Source organism: Melanerpes formicivorus, unplaced genomic scaffold (assembly GCF_026170545.1).
Source record: "Melanerpes formicivorus ecotype bairdi unplaced genomic scaffold, bMelFor1.0.p_v2 SCAF_442, whole genome shotgun sequence".
NCBI classification, from domain to species: domain Eukaryota; kingdom Metazoa; phylum Chordata; class Aves; order Piciformes; family Picidae; genus Melanerpes; species Melanerpes formicivorus.
The window spans coordinates 69,610-83,738 of record NW_027142794.1 but is presented as its reverse complement, the minus strand read 5'-3'; the positions used below and the strand labels follow the sequence as shown (position 1 = coordinate 83,738).

The 14,129-nt window shown below is 62.4% G+C and overlaps 1 protein-coding gene, 1 long non-coding RNA gene and 10 other non-coding genes across 12 annotated transcripts; 1 reads left to right on the top strand and 11 right to left on the bottom strand.

Annotated features, from left to right (window-relative positions):
* The first annotated feature begins 37 nt into the window (after nt 1-37).
* Nucleotides 38-1,990, top strand: LOC137459879 (uncharacterized). Its single transcript, XR_010992542.1, has 2 exons — nt 38-125; nt 997-1,990. It is a non-coding gene; the product is annotated as an uncharacterized lncRNA (long non-coding RNA).
* Nucleotides 1,991-2,181: 191 nt separating this feature from the next.
* Nucleotides 2,182-2,253, bottom strand: TRNAC-GCA (transfer RNA cysteine (anticodon GCA)). The gene has a single exon. It is a non-coding gene; the product is annotated as a tRNA-Cys (tRNA).
* A 338-nt stretch (nt 2,254-2,591) lies between these two features.
* TRNAC-GCA (transfer RNA cysteine (anticodon GCA)) lies at nt 2,592-2,663 on the bottom strand. Its single transcript has one exon. It is a non-coding gene; the product is annotated as a tRNA-Cys (tRNA).
* Nucleotides 2,664-3,090: 427 nt separating this feature from the next.
* TRNAC-GCA (transfer RNA cysteine (anticodon GCA)) lies at nt 3,091-3,162 on the bottom strand. The gene has a single exon. It is a non-coding gene; the product is annotated as a tRNA-Cys (tRNA).
* A 347-nt stretch (nt 3,163-3,509) lies between these two features.
* Nucleotides 3,510-3,581, bottom strand: TRNAC-GCA (transfer RNA cysteine (anticodon GCA)). The gene has a single exon. It is a non-coding gene; the product is annotated as a tRNA-Cys (tRNA).
* Nucleotides 3,582-3,920: 339 nt separating this feature from the next.
* TRNAC-GCA (transfer RNA cysteine (anticodon GCA)) lies at nt 3,921-3,992 on the bottom strand. The gene has a single exon. It is a non-coding gene; the product is annotated as a tRNA-Cys (tRNA).
* Nucleotides 3,993-4,359: 367 nt separating this feature from the next.
* TRNAC-GCA (transfer RNA cysteine (anticodon GCA)) lies at nt 4,360-4,431 on the bottom strand. The gene has a single exon. It is a non-coding gene; the product is annotated as a tRNA-Cys (tRNA).
* Nucleotides 4,432-4,770: 339 nt separating this feature from the next.
* TRNAC-GCA (transfer RNA cysteine (anticodon GCA)) lies at nt 4,771-4,842 on the bottom strand. The gene has a single exon. It is a non-coding gene; the product is annotated as a tRNA-Cys (tRNA).
* Nucleotides 4,843-5,125: 283 nt separating this feature from the next.
* On the bottom strand, nt 5,126-5,197 carry TRNAC-GCA (transfer RNA cysteine (anticodon GCA)). The gene has a single exon. It is a non-coding gene; the product is annotated as a tRNA-Cys (tRNA).
* A 673-nt stretch (nt 5,198-5,870) lies between these two features.
* Nucleotides 5,871-5,942, bottom strand: TRNAC-GCA (transfer RNA cysteine (anticodon GCA)). The gene has a single exon. It is a non-coding gene; the product is annotated as a tRNA-Cys (tRNA).
* Nucleotides 5,943-7,707: 1,765 nt separating this feature from the next.
* On the bottom strand, nt 7,708-14,028 carry RPL23 (ribosomal protein L23). Its single transcript, XM_068170587.1, has 5 exons — nt 13,945-14,028; nt 13,620-13,703; nt 10,868-10,996; nt 9,186-9,299; nt 7,708-7,833 (listed from the first exon to the last, which is right to left on the bottom strand). Exons 1-5 carry the CDS (start codon nt 13,955-13,957, stop codon nt 7,751-7,753), a joined length of 423 nt encoding a protein of 140 aa, XP_068026688.1. The 5' UTR covers nt 13,958-14,028; the 3' UTR covers nt 7,708-7,750.
* LOC137459881 (small nucleolar RNA SNORA21) lies at nt 10,643-10,779 on the bottom strand. Its single transcript, XR_010992543.1, has one exon. It is a non-coding gene; the product is annotated as a small nucleolar RNA SNORA21 (small nucleolar RNA).
* Nucleotides 14,029-14,129: the final 101 nt, after the last annotated feature.

The window sequence follows — 14,129 nt, the reverse complement described above, 5'->3', positions numbered from 1 at the left end:
GGGCGCGGCTCGGAGTCGTCACTTCCGGTGCGTCACTCGGAGGGGGGGCAGCCGGCAAGATGGCGGCGGCCGGCGGCGGGACGGAGCGGGGCGCGCAGCCGGTGCCTCCCTCCCAGAGCTATTCGGTAGGGGAGAGAGGGAAGGCTGAAAGCCTCTCCGGGTGCTCTCCCGCTCCCTGCGGCTGCGCTGTCCCGAGCGCGGCCGGCAGGTCCCTTCCGTTCCTTGCCGAACCCCCCCCCGAGGGGTTGCAGCTCAGGCTCAGGCTGCCCCTGCGCGACGGCGGAGCAGAGGTCTCAGCCGCACCCAGCTGCAGCCTTTGGGGTGCATGACATCAGGGTCAGCCGAACAGCCCCGCGCACAGCTCGGGGCGGCTGGGGGGGGGGGGGGGGGGGTTGGGACCACCTCAGACCACGAGCCCCAGGACGGCCCCACGGGAAGGCAGCTCAGGTCTGGGGTCAGACTCGGTGGTTTTCGGGCCGCTCTTCAGCCTAAGCGCAGCTCTGTCCTCCCTGTGCCGCGAGGCGGGCAGCCGCTGCGGGTGGCTCTGGCGCCGGGATGGAGCTCTGAGCAGGCAGGGAGGCTGCCGGGGGCCAGCGGGGGGGCAGGGGGCAGGCGGCTGCGGGGGGCGGGCAGGAGCCGCGGGGCGCTGCCTGCCCACAGCCTGCTCCCCGGGCTCCAGCCGCTGCGGGCACAGCGCCCCGCGGCCTCTCCTTGCCCGCGGCCGTGGCCCCGAGCGGGGTTAGAACCCTCGACCTCCCCCTTGCCAGCCGGGCGCCTTGCCCCTGAGCCACTCCCTCCCTCCAGGGCCCCGCCCCCGGGCCCCGCCCCCTCCCCCGCACGCAGCCCCGCGGCGGAGGCGCGGCTCAGGGGCAGAGCGTCCGCCCGGGGGGCTGCGGGCCGAGAGTTCGAGCCCCGGGGCGGGAGACACAGCAGTGAGGCAGCCACAGGCTGGTTCGTGCAGCGCTGCCCCAGCGCCCCCCAGAAGTCACTCCACAGATCCTCACTTCCAGAGGGACACTGATCCAGCCCCTTCCTGCCTCTTCCCACCACAGATCCTCACTTCCAGAGGGACACTGATCCAGCCCCTTCCTGCCTCTTCCCAGCACAGATCCTCACTTCCAGGACACTGATCCAGCTCCTTCCTGCCTCTTCCCACCACAGATCCTCACTTCCAGAGGGACACTGATCCAGCCCCTTCCTGCCTCTTCCCAGCACAGATCCTCACTTCCAGGACACTGATCCAGCTCCTTCCTGCCTCTTCCCAGCACAGATCCTCACTTCCAGAGGGACACTGATCCAGCCCCTTCCTGCCTCTTCCCACCACAGATCCTCACTTCCAGAGGGACACTGATCCAGCCCCTTCCTGCCTCTTCCCAGCACTGATCCTCACTTCCAGAGGGACACTGATCCAGCCCCTTCCTGCCTCTTCCCACCACAGATCCTCACTTCCAGAGGGACACTGATCCAGCCCCTTCCTGCCTCTTCCCAGCACTGATCCTCACTTCCAGGACACTGATCCAGCCCCTTCCTGCCTCTTCCCACCACAGATCCTCACTTCCAGAGGGACACTGATCCAGCTCCTTCCTGCCTCACTTCCAGAGGGACACTGATCCAGCTCCTTCCTGCCCCTTCCTAGCACAGATCCTCACTTCCAGAGGGACACTGACCCAGCTCCTTCCTGCCTCACTTCCAGGACACTGATCCAGCTCCTTCCTGCCTCTTCCCAGCACAGATCCTTACTTCCAGAGGGACACTGACCCAGCTCCTTCCTGCCTCACTTCCAGGACACTGATCCAGCTCCTTCCTGCCTCTTCCCACCACAGATCCTCACTTCCAGAGGGACACTCATCCAGCTCTAATTACCCAGCCCCTTCCTGCCTCTTCCTAGCACAGATCCTCACTTCTAGAAGCACAATTACCACCCAGCTCCTTCCTGCCTCAATTAGTGGCAATTACTCCAAACAGGAACAACAAGACCAGCAGCAACCTCTCTGGGCTGAGCTTCTGTGTGTGGCTGAGAGGGGAAGGGAAGGGAAGATGTCCAAAGTCTCCTTTAGTGCTTGGCTAAAATCAAGTCTCAAGTCGTGGCCTCCAGGTCCTCAGAGGGCTGAGGAAGTCTCTCTGAGGAGAGTGTGGGAGAAGAAAAGGGGGTGGGGGGGGGGATAAAAAAGGCAGCTAAAGAGGGGGCACCTGGAGTTGAACCAGGGACCTCTTGATCTGCAGTCAAATGCTCTACCACTGAGCTATACCCCCTGCCTCAGCACCTCCTCAGGGCCACCTTAGAACTGGTTGTAGCAGGAGACAAGGGCTCATGGCCACTGCTCACAGGCCTTGCAGCAGCAACTCCCTCTGCACCTCCAGCTGGCCCCCAAAAGAGGAGCAGAAAGCTTCTGCAGCCACTCACAGGGGCAGGCTCTGAGCAGCTGCTCACACTGCACAGCTCCTCTGCTTCCCTTACACTCAGGGCTGAAGCACCTGCAAGAATCCAGACCAGAAACCAACCTGCCCCTGTGCACAACAAGCCCCAAGAGTTCTCTCCACCTTCCTGGCAGCCCAAAGGCCCCAAGAAAAGGAGAGGAGGAGAAGAAAAGAGGGGGCACCTGGAGTTGAACCAGGGACCTCTTGATCTGCAGTCAAATGCTCTACCACTGAGCTATACCCCCTGGGCCCTGCACCTCTCTGCCCTCACCACCAGACCACCTGAGGATGTCCCTCCTCAAGCCTGGACCTTCCTGCTCCACACAAACCCACTGCCCAGCTGCAGCAGCTGCCAGGCTGAGAGGTGCCAGCAGCAGTGCCCTGGGGTAGCTCCCTGCCCCCCAGCACAGGGGGCAGCCACTCTCTGGGCCCTTCACTTCCCAGCTGACCTTGGCCCAGTTCCTCTCCAGCCACATCTGCTGCTGCAATCTGCTCTCATGGAGTGGATTAGGAGGGGACACAGCAACTGCCTTGGGAGTCTTTTGACATCTTCCCCCAAGCTCTCCAGCTCTAACTGGGACACCAAAAGCAATTCTTAGGAGAGGAAGCCAGGCTGACCTTAGCACTCAGCCTTCCAGTGAGGAAACCCCCCTCCCCAAAATGGAATTAAAGAGGGGGCACCTGGAGTTGAACCAGGGACCTCTTGATCTGCAGTCAAATGCTCTACCACTGAGCTATACCCCCTGCCTCAGCACCTCCTCAAGGCCACCTTAGGACTGCTTTTAGCAGGAGACAAGGGCTCATGGCCACTGCTCACAGGCCTTTCATTGCCAGGCCCTCCCTGCACCTCCAGCTGTCCCCCAAAAGAGGAGCAGAAAGCTTCTGCAGCCACTCACAGGGGCAGGCTCTGAGCAGCTGCTCACACTGCACAGCTCCTCTGCTTCCCTTCCACTCAGGGCTGAAGCACCTGCAACGACCCAGACCAGAAACCAACCTGCCCCTGTGCACAACAAGCCCCAAGACCAAAGGAGTTCTCTCCACCTTCCTGGCACCCCAAAGGCCCCCAGAAAAGGAGAGGAGGAGAAGAAAAGAGGGGGCACCTGGAGTTGAACCAGGGACCTCTTGATCTGCAGTCAAATGCTCTACCACTGAGCTATACCCCCTGCCTCAGCACCTCCTCAAGGCCACCTTAGGACTGGTTTTAGCAGGAGACAAGGGCTCATGGCCACTGCTCACAGGCCTTTCATTGCCAGGCCCTTCCTGTACCCCCAGGTGTCCCCCAAAAGAGGGGCAGAAAGCTTCTGCAGCCACTCACAGGGGCAGGCTCTGAGCAGCTGCTCACACTGCACAGCTCCTCTGCTTCCCTTCCACTCAGGGCCTCAGCACCTGCAACAACCCAGACCAGAAACCAACCTGCCCCTGTGCACAACAAGCCCCAAGAGTTCTCTCCACCTTCCTGGCAGCCCAAAGGCCCCAAAAAAAGGAGAGAAGGAGAAGAAAAGAGGGGGCACCTGGAGTTGAACCAGGGACCTCTTGATCTGCAGTCAAATGCTCTACCACTGAGCTATACCCCCTGCCTCAGCACCTCCTCAGGGCCACCTGGAAAGCAGAGTCAGACTCTGAAGCTCTGGCAGCCACTCACTGGATTCATTTCCTTCCCAGGCCCTTCTGCCCCTCAGTGTGCCTGACAAAGGCTCTGCAGGGAACAAAAGATGATCAGTGGGGAGGAAAATCACTGCTGCAGGGAATCCCAGCAGGGACAAGTGCAGGTGCAGGGCACAGCTCCTCTGCTTCCCTTCCACTCAGGGCCGAAGCACCTGCAAGAATCCAGATCAGAAACCAACCTGCCCCTGTGCACAACAAGCCACAAGCTCCAAGCAGATCTCTCCACCTCCCTTTCACCCCAAAGGCCCCAAGAAAAGGAGAGGAGAAGAGGAAAAGAGGGGGCACCTGGAGTTGAACCAGGGACCTCTTGATCTGCAGTCAAATGCTCTACCACTGAGCTATACCCCCTGCCTCAGCACCTCCTCAGGGCCACCTTAGGACTGCTTTTAGCAGGAGACAAGGGCTCATGGCCACTGCTCACAGGCCTTTCATTGCCAGGCCCTTCCTGTACCCCCAGCTGTCCCCCAAAAGAGGGACAGAAAGCTTCTGCAGCCACTCACAGGGGCAGGCTCTGAGCAACTGCTCACACTGCACAGCTCCTCTGCTTCCCTTCCACTCAGGGCCTCAGCACCTGCAACGACCCAGACCAGAAACCAACCTGCCCCTGTGCACAACAAGCCCCAAGAGTTCTCTCCACCTTCCTGGCAGCCCAAAGGCCCCCAGAAAAGGAGAGGAGAAGAGGAAAAGAGGGGGCACCTGGAGTTGAACCAGGGACCTCTTGATCTGCAGTCAAATGCTCTACCACTGAGCTATACCCCCTGCCTCAGCACCTCCTCAGGGCCACCTGGAAAGCAGAGTCAGACTCTGAAGCTCTGGCAGCCACTCACTGGATTCATTCCCTTCCCAGGCCCCTGCGCCCCTCTGCCCAAGGCTCTGCAGGGAACAAAAGTGGGGAGGAAAATCAGTGCTGCAGGGAATCCCATCAGCACCTGCAAGCCAGACCAGAAACCAACCTGCCCCTGTGCACAACAAGCCCCAAGAGTTCTCTCCACCTTCCTGGCAGCCCAAAGGCCCCCAGAAAAGGAGAGGAGCAGAAGAAAAGAGGGGGCACCTGGAGTTGAACCAGGGACCTCTTGATCTGCAGTCAAATGCTCTACCACTGAGCTATACCCCCATGGCCACAGCCCTGCTCAGCAGGAAAACATCACAGCAAGGCTCTGCAAACAAACCCCAGAATGACTCAGGCTGCTCAAGGCCTCATCCAGCCTGGCCCTGAACACCCCCAGGCAGGAGGCAGCCACAGCCTCCCTGGGCAGCCTGGGCCAGAGCCTCAGCAGCCTCACACTCGACAACTTCTTCCTCAGCTCCCCCCTGCCCCTGCCCTGCCTCAGCTCCAAACCCTTCCCCTTGGGCCTGGCTCCAGACCCTCTCAGGAGAAGTCTCTCTGCAGCCTTCCTGCAGGATCCCTTCAGCAGCTCTGAGCTCCCCCTGGAGCCTTCTCCCCTGCAGGCTGCACAGCCCCAGCTCCCTCACCCTGTGCTGACAGCAGAGCTGCTCCAGCCCTGGGCTCACTCCAGCAGCTCTGTGTCCCTCTCCTGCTGGGGACACCGAGCTGGAGGCAGCACACAGAGCAGGGCTTGCTCCAATACTCAGCTCTCACCCCCCAGACAGCCCCCCCAGACCCTCCTCTTCTCCTGGAAGGGGGGAGGGGGGGTTGGAATCTGCAGCTCTCCCTCTGGCCAGCAGCCACTCACCCAGGCTGGGGCAAAGCCCTCAAACCATTTGCTCCAAATCCACTTCTGGTTTGGTTTTGTCCTGCTGAAAAGAGGAAAGGGGAAAAAAGGGGGAGGGGGCACCCGGATTTGAACCGGGGACCTCTTGATCTGCAGTCAAATGCTCTACCCCTGAGCTATACCCCCGCTGGGCAGCGCTGCCCGGGCCGGCTGCTTGTCTGCAGGCAGGAGCTGGCCCAGCCGCGTTCCGCTGCCCCTGCGGGGCTGCCGCTCCCAGCGCGGCGCTCAGGCTCCTCCCTGCTCGCAGCCAGCCGCCTGGGAGCCAGGGCAGGGCATCCCCAGCGGCCTCCTCTGCAACAGCTCCCTGCAGAGCCCGGGGAGAAGGAAGGAGGAAGCTCCCAAAGGGGGGGAGAAGGAAGGAGGAAGCTCCCAAAGGGGGGGAGAAGGAAGGAGGAAGCTCCCAAAGGGGGGGAGAAGGAAGGAGGAAGCTCCCAAAGGGGGGGAGAAGGAAGGAGGAAGCTCCCAAAGGGGGGGAGAAGGAAGGAGGAAGCTCCCAAAGGGGGGGGAGAAGGAAGGAGGAAGCTCCCAAAGGGGGGGAGAAGGAAGGAGGAAGCTCCCAAAGGGGGGGAGAAGGAAGGAGGAAGCTCCCAAAGAGGGGGAGAAGGAAGGAGGAAGCTCCCAAAGAGGGGGAGAAGGAAGGAGGAAGCTCCCAAAGAGGGGGAGAAGGAAGGAGGAAGCTCCCAGGCAAAAGGGGGAGAAGGAAGGAGGAAGAAGGGGGAGAAGGAAGGAGGAAGCTGCCAGGCCAAGGGGGGGGGGGGGGGGGGGAGAAGGAAGGAGGAAGCTCCCAGGCAAAGGGGGGGGAGAAGGAAGGAGGAAGAAGGGGGAGAAGGAAGGGGGAAGCTCCCAGGCAAAAGGAGAAGGAAGGAGGAAGCTCCCAGGCAAAAGGAGAAGGAAGGAGGAAGCTCCCAGGCAAAAGGAGAAGGAAGGAGGAAGCTCCCAGGCAAAGGAAGGAGAAGGAAGGAGGAAGCTCCCAGGCAAAGGGGGGAGAAGGAAGGAGGAAGCTCCCAGGCAAAGGGGACACATGAAGGATGTTGTGGGAATGGCTTCATGCCAGGGCAGATGGAGCCCAGTGCCACCACCCCAGGAGGCTGCCTGGGGTAGGAGCTGCAGCCAGCCCTCGCAGCAGCTCTCCCTTACCCACCCCAGGCCCATGTGGGCCACCAAGACCCCACCCCAAAGTCACCACAACTTCCACATGAAGCCAGGCCCAAGGCAACCTCCCTGCCCCTCCCTCAGCAGGGTCAGGAAACAACCTGACCTGTGCTCACCCCCAGCCTCAGCCAGGGCAGCCCCAGCACAGCTTTGGGTGGGGGACAGCTTCCACCCTCACCTTGAAGCCCTTCAGCTCATCTCCAGCTCAGGTCCCCTCCCCCCTGCAGCTTCTCCTTGCCCTGAGCCACCAGCAGGGACCTCTGGGCCTGTTTCACCCCTGCTGGAGGGGTCAGCAGCATGGCCTTCAGCCACCACCTCAGCCAGCAGTGGTGGGGGTGATGTATCCTTGCCCTGTCTTCAGCAAGGCCTAAATGTTCCCCAGAGCCTCCTCTCCACACCCCAACCCCCAACAGCTGATGGCACAGCTCAGCTCCAGGCCAGGTTTCCCTCAGCAGCATCTCCAAGAGTGCCTGGATGAGGGCTCTGAGATTCCCTCCCCCTTCCCACACCTGACTTGGGAGCAGCTCCCTCAAGCACTGCTCCCCCTGAAGCCATTCACTGCAGGCCCCCTCCAGAGCCTTGCCAGGAGCAGAGGAACTCTGCCTGCCAGAGGCTGACCACTGGCTGCTCCAATCCCCTTTTCCTAGCAGGGGATTCCACTGCAAAGGCTTCCCAGGCCCCAGGCCTCGAGTGGAGGCTGAGCTCTGGGCAGAGGAAGAGGCCAGAGGGACAGCAGAGCTTTGGCAGAAGGACTTTTATTTGCTGTGGGGAGAGGATGGTGCTCAGGCAATGCTGCCTGCGTTGGAGGCTATCCTGGGCCACAGATCTGCACACTCCTTGGCCACAGGGCCTGTGATGGCAGAGCCTGCAAGAGAGGAGAAGACAACATCAGAGGCCCAGGCAGGGGCAGGGCTGGCTCTCAGCAGAGCTCCAGCTGAGGCCCAGCAGCTCTCCTGGCTCCTGAGGAGAGTCCAACTCCCCCTGCTCAGCCACACTGCTCACCCAGCCCCCTCCACGCTCCCTGCACAGAGCCTTTGGGCTTGAAGGGACCTTAGGGATCACCCAGTCCCAACCTCCTGCCACGGGCAGGGACCTCTCCTGCTAGAGCAGCTTGCTCAGAGCCTCAGCCAGCCTGGCCCTGAGCACTTCCAGGCTTGGAGCCTCCACAGCTTCTCTGGGCAACCTCTTCCAGTGCCTCAGCACCATGGTGGGGAATTTCCTCCTCATGTCTAAACCCAGCTCCTTCCACTCTGAAGCCATCACCTCTCCCCCTCTCACTCAAAGCCTTTGCAGCAAGTCCCTCTCCAGCTCTCCTGTGGCCTACCCAGGTGCTGGGAGGCAGCTCTAAGGTCTCCCTGGAGCCTTCTCCAGGCTGAACAGCCCCAGCCCTCTCAGCCTGTCCCCACAGGGGAGGCTCTTCAACCCTCTGATCACTTTTGAGGCCTCCTCTGGACCTACTGGAGTTGGGGCTGTTCAGTCTGGAGAAGAGAAGGCTCCCAGGTGACCTCATTGTGGCCTTCCAGGATCTGAAGGGGGCCTACAAGAAGGCTGGGGAAGGACTTCTCAGGATCTCAGGTAGTGATAGGACTAGGGGGAATGAAATGAAGCTGGAGGTGGGGAGATTCAGGCTGGAGGGGAGGAGGAAGTTCTTCACCATGAGAGTGGTGAAGCCCTGGAATGGGTTGTCCAGGGAGGTGGTTGGGGCCCTGTCCCTGGAGGTGTTTAAGGCCAGGCTGGCTGAGGCTCTGGGCAGCCTGATCTAGTGTGGGGTGTCCCTGCCCATGGCAGGGGGTTGGAACTAGATGATCCTTGTGGTCCCTTCCAACCCTGAATGATACTGTGATACTCTGAGCAGCTCCACAGCTCTCTTGTGCTGGGGGGGGCTCCAGAGCAGGCCCCAGCAGTGCAGGTGGGGGTCTCAGCAGAGCAGAGGAGCAGAATCCCCTCCTGCCACCTGCTGCTGGCTCATGCTGAGCTTCTCATCACCCAACAGCCCCAAACCCTTCTCCTCAGGGCTGCTCTCCAGCCAGGCTCTGAGCTTGGTACTGCCCTAACCCTTTGCCCTTGGCTCTGCTGAGCTTCAGGAGCGGCGGCACCCAGCCCAGCTCCGAAACCCATCCAGCTCCTCCTGGATGGATCCCTTCCCTCCAGTGACACCAAGGGCTGGGGGTGGTCAGCCAAACAGCAGCCCCCTCCCTCCCCCCCCTCCCTCCCTACCTTTCATTTCCCCTTTGTTGTTGACTATCACTCCTGCATTGTCCTCGAAGTAGAGGAAGACTCCGTCCTTCCTGCGGTAGGACTTGCGCTGCCGGATCACCACCGCCGGGTGCACTGCAGGGACACAGCAGCTGGGGTTGGCACAGCGCCCCCTGGGGGAGGGCAGAGGCGAGAGCCCAGCAGCAGCCAGCCTGAAGGGCTCCTGCTGCAGCTCCCAACCCGACCCCACCGGCCTCGGGGCTGCCCTCACAGCACCTCCTGCTGCTCAGCAGTCCGCTGCCGGCTGCCCAGGGAACGCTTCCAGCTGGGCCTGGGCACCACCAGCACCACCTATGCTTGGGCATCAGCATCTGGGCTTGGGCACCACCAGCACCACCTGGGCCTGGGCACCACCAGCACCACCTGGGCATCATCATCTGGGCTTGGGCACCACCAGCACCACCTATGCTTGGGCATCAGCATCTGGGCTTGGGCACCACCAGCACCGCCTGGGCCTGGGCACCACCAGCACCGCCTGGGCATCATCACCTGGGCTTGGGCACCACCAGCACCACCTATGCTTGGGCATCAGCATCTGGGCTTGGACACCACCAGCACCACCTGGGCCTGGGCATCATCACCTGTGCTTGGGCACCACCAGCACCACCTATGCTTGGGCATCATCACCTGTGCTTGGGCATCACCATCTGGGCTTGGGCACCACCAGCACCTATACTTGACACCACCACCATCTAGGCTTGGGCATCATCTGGGCTTGGGCACCACCAGCACCATGTATTCTTGGGCATGATCATCTGTGCCTAGGCACCACCAGTACCACCTATGCTTGGGCATCATCTGTGCCTAGGCACCACCAGTACCACCTATGCTTGGGCATCATCTGGGCTTGGGCACCACCAGCACCATCTGGGCTTGCTTGGGCACCACCAGCACCTATACTCATCACCACCACCATCTATGCTTGGGCATCATCTGTGCTTGGGCATCACCATCTGTGCCTGGGCACCAGCATCACCTATACTTGACACCACCACCACCACCTATGCTTGGGCATCATCATCTGTGCTTAGGCATGTCTGCTTGGGCACCACCAGCACCTGTGCTTGGGCATCAGCACTACCATCTGGGTCTGGGCATCACCACCACCATCTGGGTCTGGGCACCACCATCTGGGTCTGGGCACCACTACCAGCACCTGTGCCTGGGCACCACCACCATCTGGGTCTGGGCACCACCACCAGCACCTGTGCTTGGGCATCACCACCACCATCTGTGCCTGGGCATGGCTGCTTGGGCACCACCACCACCTGTGCTTGGGCACCACCACCTACACCTGGGACAATACCACATTTCCCCCCCCCCCCACCATCTCCACACACACCACCAGCAGCAGCAGCAGCAGCCAGCAGGACCTCCTCCCCTGCCCCCTGCAGGAGCAGCCCAGCCCCCAGCCTGGCAGCTGTGCCACCCCTGATTGAAGCCAGCAGCACCACCCAGCTGCCACTTCACCCAACGGCGATGGCTTTGCTCTGCCCTTCCACGACAGCTCAAGAGGCCACCTGGCACAGACCCACTGAGTGCTTTTCAGAAGGGTGAAGGCCAAACTCCAGGGGGTTTGGTGCCCCCCTCCTGCAGGGGGTGGGGGTGGGGTGCCAAGGCCTGGCTGTGCCCCCTGTGCTCACCCTTCTTGCGCAGCTCTGGTTTGCCCTTCTTGACGGTGGCCATCACCATGTCGCCCACGCCGGCGGCCGGCAGCCGGTTCAGCCTCCCCTTGATGCCCTTCACAGAGATGATGTAGAGGTTCTTGGCCCCTGCAGAGAGACACACTGGCATCAGCTGGGCCTGGGGACCCAGCCACCCAACCTGGCAGGGTGGGAAGAGCAGCTCAAGGCTCAGCCAGCTCCAATCCCCCCTTGCCTGCCGTGGGCAGGGACACCTCACACCACAGCCACCTCCAGCCTGGCTGCAAACACCTCCAGGCAGGAGGCTGCCACCACCTCCCTGGGCAGCCTGTGCCAGGCTCTCACCACCCTCCTGGGTGGTCAGAGTGGCTGAGAGCTCCCAACAGAGAGGGACCTGGGGGTGCTGATCGACAGCCACCTGAATATGAGCCAGCAGTGTGCCCAGGTGGCCAGGAGGGCCAATGGCATCCTGGCCTGCATCAGGAATAGTGTGGCCAGCAGGAGCAGGGAGGTCATTGTGCCCTGTGCTCTGCTTTGGTTAGGCTGCACCTTGAGTCCTGTGTCCAGTTCTGGGCTCCTCAAGTTTAAGAAGGACATTGAGAGACTGGAAGGTGTCCAGAGAAGGGCAACAAGGCTGGGGAGAGGCCTTGAGCACAGCCCTGTGAGGAGAGGCTGAGGGAGCTGGGATTGTTTAGCCTGGAGAAGAGGAGGCTCAGGGGAGACCTCATTGCCCTCTACAACTGCCTGAAGGGAGGTTGTAGCCAGGAAGGGGTTGGTCTCTTCTCCCAGGCAACCAGCACCAGAACAAGAGGACACAGTCTCCAGCTGTGCCAGGGGAGGTTTAGACTCGAGGTGAGGAGGAAGTTCTTCACTGAGAGAGTCATTCATCATTGGAATGTGCTGCCCAGGGAGGTGGTGGAGTCTCCATCCCTGGAGGTGTTCAAGAGGGGATTGGATGTGGCACTTGGTGCCATGGTCTGGTCATGGGGTCTGTGTTGAGAGGTTGGACTCGATGATCCTCGAGGTCCTTTCCAACCTAAGTGATACTGTGAGACTGGGCAACAGCTTCTTCCTCACATCCAATCTGAATCTCCCCATTTCTAGCACTGTCCCATCCTCCCCAGCCCCATCACTCCCTGACACCCACAGGAGCCTCTCCCCAGCTCTGCTGCAGCCTGCTCCAGACACCGGAGAGCCGCAGCCTCCTGCCACGGCAGGGGGAGGAAATGCCACGGCCCCAAGCCTGGGAGCAGCTCTCCGTGGAGGCAGCACACGGAGGGGGTGGCAGGCCAGCAGGGGCACTGCAGCCAGCACCAAGCCACCTTGATCCCCACTCCCTCCCCCTGGGCTCAGGCGAGCCAGGGAGCAGCCTGCCCCGCGGCTCACAGCCTGCCCCCAGCAGACCCCAGCTGAAGGCACCGGGACGGCTCTGCCCTTGTCCGACCGCCGACTGAAGCCACCAGCAGGGGCTGGGGCTCCACCCAGAGGCGATCCCCTCGCTCTCTCCTCCCACGACACCTCGCTGAGCCACGGCAGCAGGCCCAGCCAGAGCTTTTCAGAAGGACCCACCCAGAGAGTGGCTGTCCATGGCTCCGTGTCCCAGGGGAGCCCAGGGACAAGCAGAGTCCCTCAGGGATCAGCCCTGGGCCCAGGCTTGTTCAACATCCCTGTGGGTGCCATGGACAGTGGCACTGAGTGCAGCCTCAGCAGGGTTGCTGATGACACCAAGCTGTGTGGGGCAGCAGACAGGCTGGAGGGAAGGGATCCATCCAGAGGGAGCTGGAGGGGCTGGAGGGAAGGGATCCATCCAGAGGGAGCTGGGCAGGCTGCAGAGCTGGGCACAAGCCAACCTCAGGAGGTGCAACAAGAGCAAGGGCAGGGTCCTGCAGCTGGGTCGAGGCAATCCCAGGCACAAATCCAGGCTGGAAAGCAGCCCTGAGGAGAGAGCCTTGGGGGTGCTGGGGGAGGAGAAGCTCAGCAGGAGCTCTCAGTCTGCACTTGCAGCCCTCAAAGCCAAGCAGAGCCTGGGCTGCATCAGGAGAAGTGTGGCCAGCAGGGCAAGGGAGGTGATTCTCCCCCTCTGCTCAGCTCTGGGGAGACCCCACCTGGAGTCCTGCCTCCAGCTCTGGAGCCCCTATGGCAAGAGGGATGTGGAGGTGCTGGAAGGTGTCCAGAGCAGGGCCAGGAGGAGGAGCAGAGGGCTGGAGCTGCTCTGCTGTGAGGACAGACTGAAGGAGTTGGGGCTGTTCAGTCTGGGGAAGAGAAGGCTCTGAGGTGACCTCATTGTGGCCTCCCAGGGTCTGCAGGGGGCTGCAGGAAGGCTGGGGAGGGACTGCTCAGGGTGTCAGGGAGTGATAGGACTGGGGGGGAAGGAAATGAAGCTGGAGGTGGGGAGATTCAGGCTGGAGGGGAGGAGGAAGTTCTTCCCCATGAGAGTGGTGAAGCCCTGGGATGGGTTTGTGCAGGGAGGTGGTTGGGGCCCTGTCCCTGGAAGTGTTTAAGGCCAGGTTGGATGAGGCTCTGGGCAGCCTGCTCCAGTGTGGGGTGTCCCTGCCCATGGCAGGGGGGTTGGGGCTGGCTGATCCTTGTGGTCCCTTCCAACCCTGACTGATACTGTGACACTATGAGCCCGGAGCCTTCCCGCCGGCTCCTCCCGCAGCCGCTCGCCCTCCGCGTCCCGGCGGCCGCCCCCCGCCCGCCAGGCTCCGAGCCCCGGCCCGGGGGGGGGCTGGGGGCTGCCGCCGCCGCTCACCTGTGTTGTCCGCGCAGTTAATCACAGCCCCCACCGGGAGACCGAGGGAGATGCGGAACTTCGCACCGGAGGAACCTCCGCGTCCTGCGGGGCGAGAAGAGGATTAAGCCCGGGGCGGCCGAGCGGAGGCAGCGCTGCCCCCCGCCAGGCCCCGTCCGCGCCAGCTGGCCAAGAGACACCATCTGCGGCCTCCGCTCTCCACACCACAGCTCGACCAGGCGCCGCCCGAGCAGCGATCCGGGCCGCCAGCGGCCCGGCGCAGCGGAGAAAGGGAGGATGGAGCCGGATTCCAGCGCCCCCATGCCGGGCCCGGCGCCCGCCTCACCTCGCTTAGACATCTTGGCGCCGGAAGAGAGGGGGGCGCGCGGGGCACGCCGGGATATGGGCAGGCCCCGCCCCTCCCGCGGTGCCGGACGTCACGTGACCGCGAGGGAAGCCGCGCAGGGCGGGCGGGACCCCGCGGCGCCCCCTAGAGGGGAGCGGGAGCGGCTCCCCAAGCCCGCGACCGGG